The 15,042-nt window shown below is 44.5% G+C and overlaps 1 protein-coding gene across 1 annotated transcript in view; it reads right to left on the reverse strand.

Moving 5' to 3' along the window:
- Positions 1-15,042, reverse strand: part of LMNB2 (lamin B2) — a 36,489-nt gene that overhangs the window by 17,363 nt on the left and 4,084 nt on the right. Inside the window, exon 2 of the mRNA XM_071452035.1 lies at positions 10,635-10,771. Within this exon, the coding sequence (XP_071308136.1) occupies positions 10,635-10,771 (137 nt within the window). The remainder of the gene's footprint in view (positions 1-10,634; positions 10,772-15,042) is intronic.

Consider the following 15,042-nt stretch of genomic DNA (forward strand, 5'->3'; position numbering starts at 1 on the left):
CCTTTTATCAAGCCCAGCTCACCACTATATGGCTCTTGCAGTACCCTGCAAATGCTGCCGATCATTGACCTGGAACACCCCCAAAATGTGCAGCTGGTACCATGTTCTGCAAATGCATGGCACAGTAAAAAAAAATGTCATGGACAGACAAGGGAAAAACAAGAAGGCAACTCTGGCAGCTAAGAGATGGTAATACACACAAGGTATAAACAGTACTTCTTCATCTGGCAGCTACACAGCTGATATCTTTTACCTTAGAGTACAGCCCACAAAGCAAAGTACATGCAATCACCAAAGAGGCCTGAACATCCCCAAGGTTTTATATCTGATGTGGTCAAGCATATTCCTTATGATGTATTCCCACAAAAAGCAGTAAAATAAAATAATCCACTGTAGAAATGTGGTCATCTTTCAGGAATAAACCAGTATTTCTTCAGCAGTATTCATTATGGGCAAAGCATGTCTGAGTGCTTTAAATATCATTACTTGAGCTGTTATATCCAACTTGCAGATATGATCAAGATTATCTTCCTTCTGCCCACTAAGTAATTTTATCAGTCTTTTCATATAACATAGTGACTTTCTGCAGCTTTTCTCAGCATGTATCATTATGTTATTAAAAAACTGATCTGTTATGTGCTATAATCCTTCCTTGTTGCTGCTTAAGCTCGCTGTTCTAGTCTCACACCACCTGGGACGAAGGGAACAGTTTTATTATTTTTTTCTCTTAAGTAACTGCAGACAATTTTTCTCCTTTCCTTTCTTCACACTTCTAATCCATAGTTATGTAGTTTGGACCTGTGGTCCATAAGCTGCTTTAAGGGCCCACAGAAATAAGTTTGAAGAGAATTCCTACTACATATAGGCTTTTAAAAGCTTATAGGCTTTTAAGGGCCCACAGAAATTAAGTTTGAAGAGAATTCCTACTACATATAGGCTTTTAAATTCAATCTGCAACTCCAAACGTGGAAAAAAACTATTATGTTTGCAAAGAGAAAAAAAGAAGCTGAAAACCAGTGTTCTAGATTAATACAAACCTTGCTGCCCAGCCCGGATCCTGAAGCCTGGTTCCCAAAATCCTTATCACTTGTACTGTCTTCTTGAATTTCTGATTTGCCTGAATTGGCCAGAATTACTTAATGAAATTATTGGGTATTGGTGGATCCTACACACAGTGGTTTACCAATGGTTTACATGGTTCAGCACGATGTGCTTCTTTTTCTAAGCTGACATCTTTATTCTGTGATACATTCAGCTTGTGTTTTCTCTCTGCATTTCATGGTGTGGATCTTAGAATTTGTTTTCATTTAACTGTAACCAATTTTTCTTATCATCAGTCCAATCTGTCACTGTAAATTCTGTTCTGCAACATATGTGCAGTGTCTTCACACTCAGCAGCTTGCTGGAAGCACAGACAAAACATGGCTTGTATTTAAAAGACAGTTATTTAGCAGTAGTCAGAAGGTCACAAGTGCTATGTTACACATGTGCTGTAAAACAAGCCACTGTGCTTGTATCACAACCAATCAGACCTGGGAGCCTTCTGCCTGTACAGGACTCAAAGGGCAAATGCTGCTTCACTCTGATCATGAACAGCAGTATGCGCTCACACAGCCTCCTGCTTCCACCCACCTGCAGAAGCCAGGCAGCAAGAGACTGCTTCCAGGGATAGGAATGAATAAAAGTGTTTGATGTACAGCTTGAACCATAGAGAATTCTTGACAGTGGTAAGTAACTTTGGCCCCCTCAAGGACACTGACAACATAGCAAGCCATTTTAATTTTTATTTTCACTTATAATTTTAGCCTGCTTTATTGCCTTCATGCAAAAACGTGACAGAGGTTTTACAAAGGTACAACTGCTTTTGGGGGTCTCTGAGATTTTAAAAAGTTCCCACCAGCAGTCAATCCACCTGGTGAGATGTGTCAATGCTTCAAGGAACACCGAGTAACTCTCCAAGTAGGGTAACTCTTGAGAGCTCTTTTTTCCCCAGAAAGAGCCAAGTTTGCTCCAGGGAAAGGTTTCCGTGACCACAGAATCACAGCATTGTTTAGGTTGGAAGGGACCTTAAAGCCCATCTCATTCCAACCCTGTTATGCTCCAATCCCTGTCCAACTTGGCCTTGAACACTTCCAGGACGGGGCAGCCACAACTGCTCTGGGTAACCTGTTCCAGGCCTTCACCCCCTAACAGGGAAGAATTTGTTCCTAATATCAAATCTAAACCTACTGTCTCTCAGTCTGAACCATGCCCTGTTGTTCTGTCCCTACTTATAGCTAGGTAGCAGGCAGAGGAAGCCACAGCATGACGTGCACCCCTCTCAGAGCCAGGAGCTCCAGCAGGACTATTTTTTTTTTTGCTATTACAAGCAAAATGATGGCACCTGACAGATACTGACCTTCAGACCTGGCTTGATCTGGGGAAAAGTGACACTGGCAAAGATAGGAACTCACACTTCATGAACAACAGGACAGGAGACTTTCCTCCACCATGCCATCAGTTACCTCTGTTATCAATGAATGGACCTCATTCACTTCACCAGGTCTGGGTCAACAGTCTCGTGGGAGGGTGGTGTTCTACCCAAGCAGAAGTTTTGTGCACCTCACCAGTAAATTAATTATTCCCATCCATACCTCCTCCACTTATCCCCTCCCTCCAGTAGTCAAAAGTTTTGTCAAACAGCTGAAGATGACAACACAAACACTGGAAGCCATTACACAGCATACAGGATAGAACCATACATGCTACAGAATGAGAATGGCTATTTTTACAACAATATTTTAATTCTAGATTTAAAAATATGTCCTTACATCTGATACAAACATTTTTAAACAAAAATTATGCTGTTCCTTACATCATATAAATGGTGTTTGAACATCCTAAAGATATTTAACTTTTTATAAAATGAAACTACCTAACTGCTTTATGAACCTAGTTATGAATTTGGTTCAAAAGAAAAGAAATTACATTCATGAGTTGCATTCAAGTACAAATAGTGGATACATATATGTATGGTAGATGTAAAATACACAGAATCCACAGAATGGATGGAAGGGATCATAAATCTCATCTTGTTTCACCCCTCCCATGGATTGGGACACCTTCCATTAGACCGGGTTGGTTCCAAGCCCCATCCAGCTGGGCCTTGAACACTTCCACATGGCTGTGGGCAGCCACAGCTGGTTGGATATTATGTTCTTCCCCCAGAAGGTGCTGGGGCATTGAACAGGCTCCCCAGGGAACAATCACAGCCCCAAGGCTTCTGGAGCTCAATGAGTTTGGACAAGACTCTCAGGCACACAGTGGGATTTTGGGGTGTCTGTGCATGGCCAGGAGTTGATTTGATGGTTTTTGTGGGGTCCATTCCAGCTCAGGATATTCCATGATTCTATGATTGAGTGCCTCACCACCCTCACATGGAAGAATTTCTTTCCAATATTGCATCTAATGCTGCCCCATGTCAGTATGAAGCCATTCACCCTTGTCCTACCACTATTGCCTTGTCCCAGTCCTTCTCCCTCTCTTTGGAGCCCCTTTAGGCATTGGGAAGGGCTCTGAGGCTTCCCTGGAGCCTTCTCTTCTCCAGGTGAACACCCCCAGCTCTCCCACACTGGCTCCAGTGCAGAGGAGCTTCAGCCCTCAAAACACCAGGACATATGGCCTCCTCTGGACTCACTCCAGTAGCTTCACATTATTCTGATGTTGGGTCTCCAGAACAGAACGCAGTACTCTGGGTGGGCTTGAGGGGGCAAATAACCTCCCTTGACCTGCTGGCCACACTTCTTTTGATGCAGTTCAGGGTTTGATCAGCTTTCAGGGCTGCAAGTGCACATTGTTAGCTCAAATTCAGTTTTTCATCCATTGATACTTGTATCTCCTCAGGGCTGCTCTTGATCCATTCTCCACCCAGCCTGTGTCTGTGATGGGAATGACCCAACACATATGCAGAACCTTACACTTGGCCTTGATGAACCTTCATAAGGTTCACACAGGCCTACTTCTCCAGCCTGTTCTCATCTCTTTAGATGGCATCCCTTCCCTTCAATGTATCAACTGCATTACACATGTTTTGGTTGGCTGCTCTTTCTTGTTAGAAGGAAGTGCTTCCTGCCCCATGCCCCCCTCATGCCCAAGTTTCACATTCAGTTTCAGAGTACTCTGGAAGTCTTACTTCCAGAGATGATGAGCTGGTGGCTCCTGAGATAATAGGAGCCAACAGGGAAATACAGTGAAATACTGCCAAGAAATTAAGGGGCATTCATCTAAGAAGATGATACAGCCAACAGTCCAGCTGTTTCTCTATACCAATGCATGCAGGGTGGGCAATTAATTAGAGGAGCTGTAAGTCACTGTGCTGCAGGGAAGCTGCGACCTAGTTGCTGGTAAAACTTGGTGGAACAAATCTCATGACTGGACTTCAACTTTCAACAGCTACAAGCTGTCAAGAATGGATAGGTGAGGAAGGAGGGGTGGAGGGGTTACTCTCCCCAAGAAGTGGATTGAATGTGAAGGGCTGTCTCTAAAAAACTGCCATCAGCATTTTGAAAGCCTATGGGTAAGAATCAGAGACCAAGGCAACAATGGGAACCCTTGTGGTTGGCATCTACTCCTGGCTGACTGATCAACTGGAGCCTTTTTGCTCCAGCTATAGGAGGCATTGCACTCATAGACTCAGCCTGATGTGGGACCTCAACCATCCCAGCATCTGCTGGAAAAGTAGCAGGGTGAGCTGTAGGCAATCGAGGAGGCTGTTGGAGAGGACTGAGGATAGCTTGTCAAGCCAGGTAATAAAAGGCTCTACCAGATGAGATGAGACACTGGACCTGATGGTCATCAACACAAATGAGCCAACCAGTGATGTCAAGACAGGAGGCAGCCTGGGTTGCAGTGATCATGCAGTCCAGGAGTCTGCAGTCCTGAGAGACATGGGTCAAGTGAAGAGAAATGAAGAATGAATTTTAGGAAAACAAACTGCCTACTGTTCAAGGAGTTGGTCAATAGCACCTACTGGGAAACTGCTCTCAGGGACAAGGGAGAAGAACTTTTAGGAAATTTTCTACATCACAAGAGCTCTTGATCCTCAGGACTAGAAGGCAAGAGACCAGCATGGATGAGTTGAGACCAGCAGGTGAAACTAAAAGGCAAGAAGATAATGAAGAGGCAGTATTAGTATGGGTTGGTATCCTGGCAAGAGTATGGAGACATTGCCTGGTAGTGAAGGGATAGGATCAGTGAGGCCAAGGTGCAGCTGAAGTCAAACTTGGCAAGGGACACAAGAATAACAATTTTGCAGGTATGTTAGTCAGAAAAGGAAGGTCAAAGCAAGTGTACTTCTTCGATAAACAAGCCTGGCAAAGTGGTTCAGACGAGAAAAACGTTGATATACTCAACAACTATTTTGCCTCAGCCTTCAATGGCAACCTCTCCAGTAGATGGACCACAAAACAGGAACTGGGAAGGCAAAATAGCTCACACTATAAGAAAAGGTTAGGTTTGTGATCACCTGAGAAACCTGAGTCCATGGGACCTGACAAGATGCACCCCAGAGTCCCAAGGAATTGGCTGATGTAGCTGCCAAGCCACTCCCCATGACATTTGAAAACTCATGGCAGTCAGATGAAGGCCCAGGTAAAAGGGAAACATTGCACCCATTTTTCAAAAGGATGGGAAGGAGGACTTCAGGAGTTACTGACCTGCCAGCCACACCTCTGTACCTGGGAACATCATGGAACAGATCCTCCCAAAAGCTCTGCAAAGGCATACAGAGCACAGGGAAATGATTCAAGACAGCCAGTACAGCTTCTCCAAGGTCTGCTTGACCAACCTAGTGGCCTTCCCTTGTCCACTGATGGAGTCACTTAATTGTGAAAGGGCTATGAATATTGTCTGTCTGGACAATACTTTATAAGGCCTTTGATAAAGTCCCCCCACAAAATCCTTCTCTGACTGCACAGGTAAAATTAGACAAAGGCATCAATGAAGAAAAGTAGCGGGCATATGCATAAACATAAAGAATTTGAAAATTCACAGCTAATTTGGCTTTTGTAAAGGAAGGCAAGGAGCGTAAGCAGGGGTAAAAACCCTGCACAGAAGGGCTCTGAGAGGGCCTTATTCCACCTCTGCCTAAAGAGGCCACAGCAAATATGGTTACCACAAAACACTTCTGAGTTCTGTAGCACTCCTGCCACTCACTGGGGTCCTTGGGAGACATCTGATGTAAAATACTACCTGGAGCTTACCCTTCTTCACACATCAGCAGCTCAGAAGCACTCAAAATGCAACTGTGTTTGAGAAATTATTCATAAATAAAATACAGAACAAGAGATAGAACACTGTTATGGTACAATAACATCTTGAATATTGGCTGAAGTTCCAATTCTGCAGCTTTCCTTCCCAAGAGGATACACTAAAACAGTAAAAATGACAGAGAGGATAAAATGTTGATTGAAAGCACAAAGCAGCTTCAGGAGTAGAAGCAATTAAGCAGTAAGATGTTTCCACTTGAAAAAAAGAGATCATTAAAGAGAAAGTCCTAGGAGATATGAAGACAAATACAAAAAAAAGGGATAAATGAACAAATGAAAGGCAGATTGAACAACATGTTTATACAACAGATAGATAAACTCAGAATCTCCTTGCTATGTCTAAGAACTCCACAAACAGCTGGTCTCAGAATACTGGTCACACTATGAAATGCAAATCCATGATGGCTATTACACCATCCAGCTGGACATCACAAAGTCCCTCAGCTGAAGGGAATTGTTGAAGACTGGAAGAGTATTCCCAAGAGCTGTTGCTATGCATGTTACATTCATCTCTTCTCTAGACAAATGGCTTTTCACAGAGATCAATTAACAGGCTAAGTAGACCTTTGGTACAATTCAATACAAACTGTGAGGGCTGAAGAGCCAGCCAAAGAAGGGCTTCCTGCACTCCCCTGGAGGGCTAATCCCCAAGCCACTGACTTTAGGGTGAGTAAATCACCCCCAGAGGCCTCTGCAGTTCTGTTAATCCCTTGTTCCTCATTGGTTCTCCGCTCATGCTCCACCCCTGAGCCCACATCCCATTGGTTACTGGTTTTGTCCTGCCCCTCACCTTCCCTACATAAATCCCTGTTTTTCCCCAGTTTGGAGCGCTTCTGTTCCTGCTTCCCTTTGCAGAGGTCCCTGCTTTTAATAAAGGCCACTACTCTGTGGAACACCATACAGAGCCCCAGTCTCTTTCTCCACATCACCTGAGAGAAGAAGCCAGATCTGATTATCACTGGGAGAAGGACGTGCCTGTGCCCCTGAGCCGTCCTTCTCAGGACACTCCTCAGGAAAGTCACAGCACCCTCAGCACCACCCCACCGCAACAAATGACTCTAGAAAAAGCCTTGGGATGCTTCTTGTTGACTTAGTAGGGAAAATTATATCCAATTATCTCAAACACTAAAAATCCCCCAGAAAATATTACCACATTGGTAACACAGTAAGAGAAAAAAATCTAAAATAAATATGTGCCCCAGAATCCAAACCCTGGGAGTTGAATTTGCACTCATACGGAACCCTGGTGTAGCCTTATCTGTCAGTATTTTAACAAGATACAGAAAGACATAAGTAGAAGTGCTTTCTCTTACGTCCATTGCATTGACAGAAAAACCTTGTTCTTTCCTAGACCACAGGTTCTGTCCCAAATCCGTGTGCCCTATCCAATACTCTTGATGCAGGCTGGTCAGCTGCTTCACAAGTTGAAATTGTGCAAGTAAACAGCTCCAGGAAGGAACTAAACACAGGGTAAGCTTCAGGCACCTTTGGGCACAAACTAAGCCTGATGTTACCACCTCCAACCATACCCTTTGGCTTCCCTGGAGTATCTTCAGTGCCTTCAGGGCTTTCCATGCTCACAAACTCAGGCTTTGGCAGGAAAAAAAAAAATGCTAATAAACCAGGAGGCTGACTGTGATCCTATGTTGCAAGGGAAGTCTATTTAATCTCCTGGCCCAGCAACCCAATGTATTCCAAGCAAACAAAAGAATGGCAGTGTTTGGGATCGCTCCTGGCCAGACTGTGCTGGCATTCTTAAATCTCTCCTCTGTTATGAGCTTGAAAGAGAGGGAGAGGCAATAGTAGTGAATATAAACTTATGCAATAACCTACTCTTCCACTACACAGTTCTCAAAGCAAGTTTGGTCTGAGATGTGGTAATCACATATTCTCTGAACAGAAAGAGACTTACTTCTCTCCAAAGATTTTCCTGAGAAGCTATGAGAAAGCTCAGAGAAAACAATTCTTATCTTAATCTCTGCACCTGTTGTTGTGCACATGTGGAATGTGTTACGGAGATTGTTTACCAAAAGGTAGTTTCCTAATTGGACTCTGGTGATGGTGCTTTGCTTCATTGACCAATTGGATCCACGTGTGTGTATTGGACTGTCTGGCAAGGGCGAAAGGTTTTTAATACAGTGTAGTGTAGTGTAGTATAGCTTAATAAAGCATTTGATCAGCCTTCTGCAATCATGGAGTCAATGCTCATTATTCCCCGTCCAGGGGCCCGCTGCTACAATACTGAGAGAAGCACCATCTGACTGTCAGCTTCAGTAATGAGCTAGATGTCAAGTGAACACTGCAAATCAGACAAAAAATTCGAAGTTTCACTTATGAGGGTCATATTTAAAATCTGGCCACATCACAAGCTAGACACCCCACAAACACTCCAAGAACATTACAAGCATCTCAATGGACTGGAAGGAATTAAGTAGAAGAAACTCTGACGCTGAGGAATTCGACTGTATTGCTATGAACTGTAAACACAGAGAGAAACCCAGAAAACCAGGTTCTTTTTCCTCATCTATTGCAGAAGACAAGCAAACAAAAAGCTGAAGTTAGTTTGGTCATTGAAGTGACTGGTAAGGGGCAACTCAGTTGTCCAGACAACGGTTGAGGGGGGTGATCCAAGGGAAAACACTATCTCCATCACTTTACATGCACAATTTCCCACCACAAAGTATTTTGTACAATCTCTTAGGGCTATCAAAAGTCTAAAGAACAGGAATCAACTGGATTCTCATTATCTGCCAAGTCAAGATACTTCTTACAAGGATACCTTAATCAAAACAGAGAAATATGAGAGGTGAACCAAATTCCCAGTTACTACTATTGCTCTCTTATGGAGCTTGCTTTAAAAGCCAAGCAAGAAGAGTACCTGCTATCACAAGATGAGAGAGACAACCTTAAAGTCCACGTGCCATGCACATGCCAACTGCCATGCAAAATACACTATCCAAAATAAATGCCAAGACTGCTGGCCTGAGGCTTTGAAGAGAATACACAGTTCCAACAGGAACATCCCAGTAGGGCTGGGTGGGATTCACCTCACTGCACTTCAGGGGTTTTACTGCTGACCTAGTTACCAGAGGAGTTTGTCATGGTTAACAAAAGCTGAGCGAACCAAGTCCACAAATACCAGCACACAGCTTGCCCGACCACATGCAGGCCTATGGTATTGGCTGTACTTCAACAGACTTTACACCAACTCAAATGCAGATGCTTACACTATCACTATTTCATGTATGGACAGATGTTTTAGGGCAAATTCCAAAAATATCTCCAATGGCTGACTTTAAAAAAAGGGCCCAGCAGAGAAAATGAGTATCCAGTGATATAGCAAAATTTACAGAGAAAATGTGAAATACTTTATCATAAATTAACTAGATAGTCAGAAAAAAAAAAAGACAGGGGAGGGAAACACTTAAGTCCTTTTATAACCACTTAGTTGCAAATGAAGAGATGAGAGACTTACAGTAGGTCTTAGTGGCACTGCCACATTAAAACCTATTTAATGGCTGACAACATTGATAAACAGGTGATGTACATAATGACCTGCTCAGGAAAAATCTGTAATTCCCAAATCTTATATATTAAAATAGGTAGCAAAATTCAATTAGAAGCAAAAATTTATTTTTCCACTACATATATTAATTTTTAAATTAAGTTTCTACTGCTAAACAGTATTTGATAACAAATAATTCCCATGGGAATTGAAATAATGAATTCTACTTGGTTTCAGGAACTAGTTTATTATGCCAACTCTCTGTGATACAAACTGAATGGCAGTTTAAAAAAATTTAGTCAGTACAAGGCCTTCTCCCAGCACATTTACATTGTAGCTCATTGTCTTCTCAAGGCAACACTGCTTCCATATTCCCAAACTGCTCAGGGCCAAGCCCTTCCCTTTTCTTCCATTTCTCCCATCACTCATACAGTGAACCAGACAATAAAAATTATTAATGAACCCTCCTTGGATGGATCAGTTTTAATCTAGATCTCTTTCTCAATCCAGTTTACCAAACAGCTGCACACATGCACATTCACGTAAGGGGAGGCAGGACAGGACAAAGCAGGTACAGCCATTTGCTTGAGTCTCACATCACATGACATTCATCTAATATTTACAAATGCACTTGTGTATATACTGCTGGAATTATGTGCTCTGACCAGCTGTACCAGCAAGCTGAAGGATTTTCCCTCTGACAAACCTGTATCTTCTCATGGATCTGCTTCCAGGAGGTGTTTGAAGAAGCATCATTAGTATCATTTCCACAGCAAATATTGCCCATTCTAATTGAAAGAAAAGAAATTTAATACCCTCCTCACCTTTTATTGAACTCCTCAAGTTCTGCTCTCAGTTTTCCTATTTCAATTTGTAATCTAGCCCTCTCCTTGGCAGTTTCATCCAGAACTCTTCGAGCATCAGCCAGTTCAGACTCATAGAGACTCTTGATTCCACTCACCTAAGGGGAAAAAAAAAGTATTTGGGTGTATTTGTATTTGTGCATTGTAAAAGTATTGTAAAAGTATTTGTGCGTTGTAACATCACAACAACTATCAAAGAACTGAAACACAGGACGAGGTTACACACAAGTTTCTTTGAAAAAGGGTGTATGATATGATTTCTGCCATTTAAGAATATTCTATACTGAACATTTTCAATTAACAAGCAACCCAAAGATTTCGTTTTTATTACCAATGCAACAAATACTATGTTTGAAATGTCCAAACCTTCCCAAGAGATAAACTGAACAAGATGAGTGCACCTTGCAATCTTAACTTCAATTATTTGCCCTTATTCCCAATACTGCTGCTGTGGAATACAAGCCCAAGGACCCATTTTGACTTGGCTGTTCTTCCACTACAAAGGGTCTGAAACCACATGAACTACAGAAATGTGAACTGTTCAGAAATGAGCTTCCACTCTTGTTCTCTATCTCAGAGGATAAAGAACTACAGACTTCTTCCTGTCCCAAAATAACCTATCATATAATCAGTAATACAGACTGCATGAGGCACCTTGAAGTCTGCTATATCTTTATATTTTTTATAAGGCAAGATTATTTGAAAGTTATATCAGACAGCTAAAATGTACAGACCATGTAAGATTGCTACTTTTGCTTCTGTGAAAGGATGCCAGAACAACTTTCATAGAGTCAGAGAATATGCTGAGTTAGACCTGTCAAGAGCATCGAGAGTCCAACTCCTAGCCCTGCACAGGGCACCCCAACAATCCTACACTGTGTCTGAGAGTGTTACCCAAATGCTCCCTGAGCTTGGTGCTCTGAGCACTTCCCCGGGGAGCCTGTCCAGTGCCCAACCTCCTCCTGGGAGAAAACCTTCTGACATCCAAGCTAAACCTCCCCTGACTCAGCTCCATGCTGTTTTCTCAAGCTCTCTCATTGGTCATGAGAGTGTACAGGCTGGTACCTGCCTCTCATGAGGAGGCTGAAGACTGCATTGAGGTCTCCCCTCAGTCTCCTCCAGGCTGAACAAACCAAGTGCCCTCAGCAGCTCCTCATACACCTTCCCCTCTAGACCATTCCCCATCCTTGTGGCCCTTCTTTGGACACCTCTCTACTAGCTTAATGTTTTTTTATACTGTGGTGCCCAAAACTGCCCCCAGAACTCAAGGTGACGCTGCTCCAGTGCAGAGCAGAGACACAATCCCCTCCCTCACTCAGCTGGCCTGATGCCCCTACGGACACGGTTGGCCATCCAGGCTCCAGGGCACTGCTGACTCAGATCCAACTTGCCATCAGCCAGAACCCCATGGCCCCTTTCTGTAGCCTCTCTTCAGCCTCTCCTTCCCCAGTCCATCCATACAGCCATGGCTGCCCCATCCTAGGGGCAGCATCTAGCACCTGTCCTTGTTAAGCTTCACATGGTTGGTGATTTCCTATCTCTCTGGTTGGTCAGCATTTCTCTGGAGGGCCCCTTTGCCCTTGCAGGTCTTGACAGCTCCTCCCAATTTAATGCCATTGGCAAACGTTCTTAGAATCCCTCTGAGTCCTGCATCCAAGGATCACTGATGAAGATGTTGATGGGCTGAGGTTGGAGACCCGTGGCACTCCACTTGCGACCAAGCCTGATGTCCCTCCATCACTATAACCCATTGTGCCCAACTTGTGAGCCAGTTCCTCACCCAGAGTGTGACAGGGTTATCCAGCTTTATGCTGGACATTTAGTCAGGTGGATCCTGCCTCTCTGAAGCAGTTGTGAATCCTGAAAGACAGTTCCATGGTCAAAGAATCAAAGAATGAGTTGGGTTGGAAAAGACCTTAAAGCTCATCTCATTCCACCCCCTGCAATGTGCAGGATCACCTTCCACTTTCCCTGGTTGTTCCAAGCCTCAGTCTGGCCTGAACACTTCCAGGGATGGGGTAGCCACAGCTTCTCTGAACAGAGCAGAGGTGCAGAATCTCCCCTCCCCTGCTGCCCACACTGGGAGCTCAGCCCATCACAGAGGTGGTTTCTGGCAGCTAGTGCCAATGGTAGGAGCAGGTTCAGCCCCTCACCCACCAACACCCCCAAGTCCGTCTTCTCAGAGGAACTCTCAATTCCATCTCCACCCAGCCTAAATTTCCACCTGGGGTTTGTTGGTTTGTTGTAGAATCCAAAAACCTGTTGCCAACAGCAGTTGTGTAATCCAGAGTTGATCTACAGGATCTGCTTGGCTATCCTCAAGCCCTTCACTCTCCACACACCACCTCTGCTTTGATGCCAATGTCTTTCCATTCCTCCCTAGGAATGGAAAATGTGACCCCTTCTCCCCAAATTATTATAACTTTGAAATAATGGGACTTTCAGGCAAAGGTATGAGAAAAGGAGTAAAGTTCTTTAGTAGTATGTTTACGTATAACAAGGCAAACAACAGCAGCAGCAACAACAAACAGAACCACAGCCCCAGCCCCGAGCACAGCCCCAGCCCCGGCCTCTCTCGGCACTTTCCCCTTTGGTGCAGTTCCGGGCACAGCCGGCAGGGGCGCCGGCGGCTCCCGGCCGGGCAGGTGCGATGATTCCCCTACGCCTGCAGGGGGCGCTGTGGCGCCAGCCCGGCCGCCTCTCCACACGGCAGTGGCGGCTGAGAGAGAAGGGGCTTTCTTTGCAAACCCTCAGTGGGCAGCCGGTCTCAGCGCCACTTGGGAAGCTGAATGGCCTGGAGCAGGAACTTCAGAGCAGCAAGCTGGAACAGCAGCAGTAGGCACACCCAGAGTGGCAAACACAGTGTAGCAAAACTCAGGAGCTGTGCCAGGAGAGGCAGAGGTCAGGCAGACCCGGGAGACACCCCCTCAGAGGGGCTCAGGGTTCCAGGTTTTCCCCGGGGGACCCGAGCAGATGATTAGGGTCCTTCCCAGTGAGGTCGGGTGTTGAAAAGGTCACAGTTCAATGGCGGCTCTTATAAGCAAAGGCTCACCCTTGGTAGTAGAAGCAGTGCAGGACAGAACTTCGTGGTGGCAGCAAATTCTCCCTGCAGTAGCAGCAGCCCAACTGTCTGCTTTCCGACCCGAGAGTGAGTGAGAAGCTGAGCCCAGTCCCTGAGCTCCCAGCCAAAATCTCATAGTGTCTCTGACCTTCTCAAGAGAAAGTCCCCCACCACAGGGACTGCAGCCACCTGCACCCCCTCCCCACATCTTGGCCACATCCTTTGTCTTTCTCAAGTATTTATAGTTCCAGTCTCTTTGGCAACAAATGGGAGAAAAATTCCATCAGAGAAAGAAAAGGGAAAACAACAACAAAACAAACCAAACAAACAAACAAACAAAATAAAATCCCAAAAAAAGCCAAACCAAAAAAATGCCAAACAAAACCCACCCCTACCCTCCAACGATCACCCAGAGCCATGTAGTTATGTTTGATACTCTTCAGGTCCCTCTTGCTACTAGCACTGGTCCCTTTATTGAAGAGCAGAAGGGATGAAACTCATTTGGCGCTGTGAGCTTCAGCAGTCTCTCTACAATGTCCAGAATACAAGCCCCGGGAAGCAGCAACAAACCTTCCCAGATGACAGGTTAGGCCAGCACATGGGTCCCTCAACTGTGAAAATGGAAACCCCATCTGAAGTCAACAGAAAAACCCTAAAATGTTCAGCACAAAACCAAAGGATATGCTGCAGCCCAATCCACTTCATGTCCACGCACCCAAGCGTAAATCTTCCTTCACAGAGGCCAGCCTAGACACCCTTATTGCACTACAAATGTGCTTTCACTTTTTTACCCTCTCTTTTGCTGGCAAAAGAGCTTGTGAGTTGTAATTGGGCAACACAGGGAACAAGGAAATAAAAAAAGAAAACAGAGATGCTTCCATAGCAGACTGAAAGACACAGCTGCCAGATGCTCTCACCTACCTGTGCTGGGAGCATTCAAAGCTCACTAGGTAGTGGGTCAAGGGCAGATACACTGACACAGACCCTCCCAAAGCAACCCCACTTGAGAAAAGCTGCAAGGTGTCACTCAGTGAAGACTTGAAACACGTCAAGAAGGCACTGAACCAACATGCTAGGCAAGAAACATGTTCCAGCCAACCACAAGTGACTCCAGACAAATTTGCTGAGGAAACGTTAATCTCATAAGAATACATTAACATGCAAAGCACAAGTGTATTCCCACCAAGTGTGGCTCAGCATGTTCTAATTTAGCCAGTTATAGACTGACAAAGGACTGCCAGTCAGCTATGGTTCAGGCCAACCAAAAATATCAGTCATGTTCTCAAGAATAACGAAGATGTGTGTTAT

The sequence above is a fragment of the Agelaius tricolor genome, unplaced genomic scaffold (assembly GCF_023055355.1).
Source record: "Agelaius tricolor isolate 1412-34295 unplaced genomic scaffold, bAgeTri1.0.p SCAF_33, whole genome shotgun sequence".
Classification (NCBI taxonomy): domain Eukaryota; kingdom Metazoa; phylum Chordata; class Aves; order Passeriformes; family Icteridae; genus Agelaius; species Agelaius tricolor.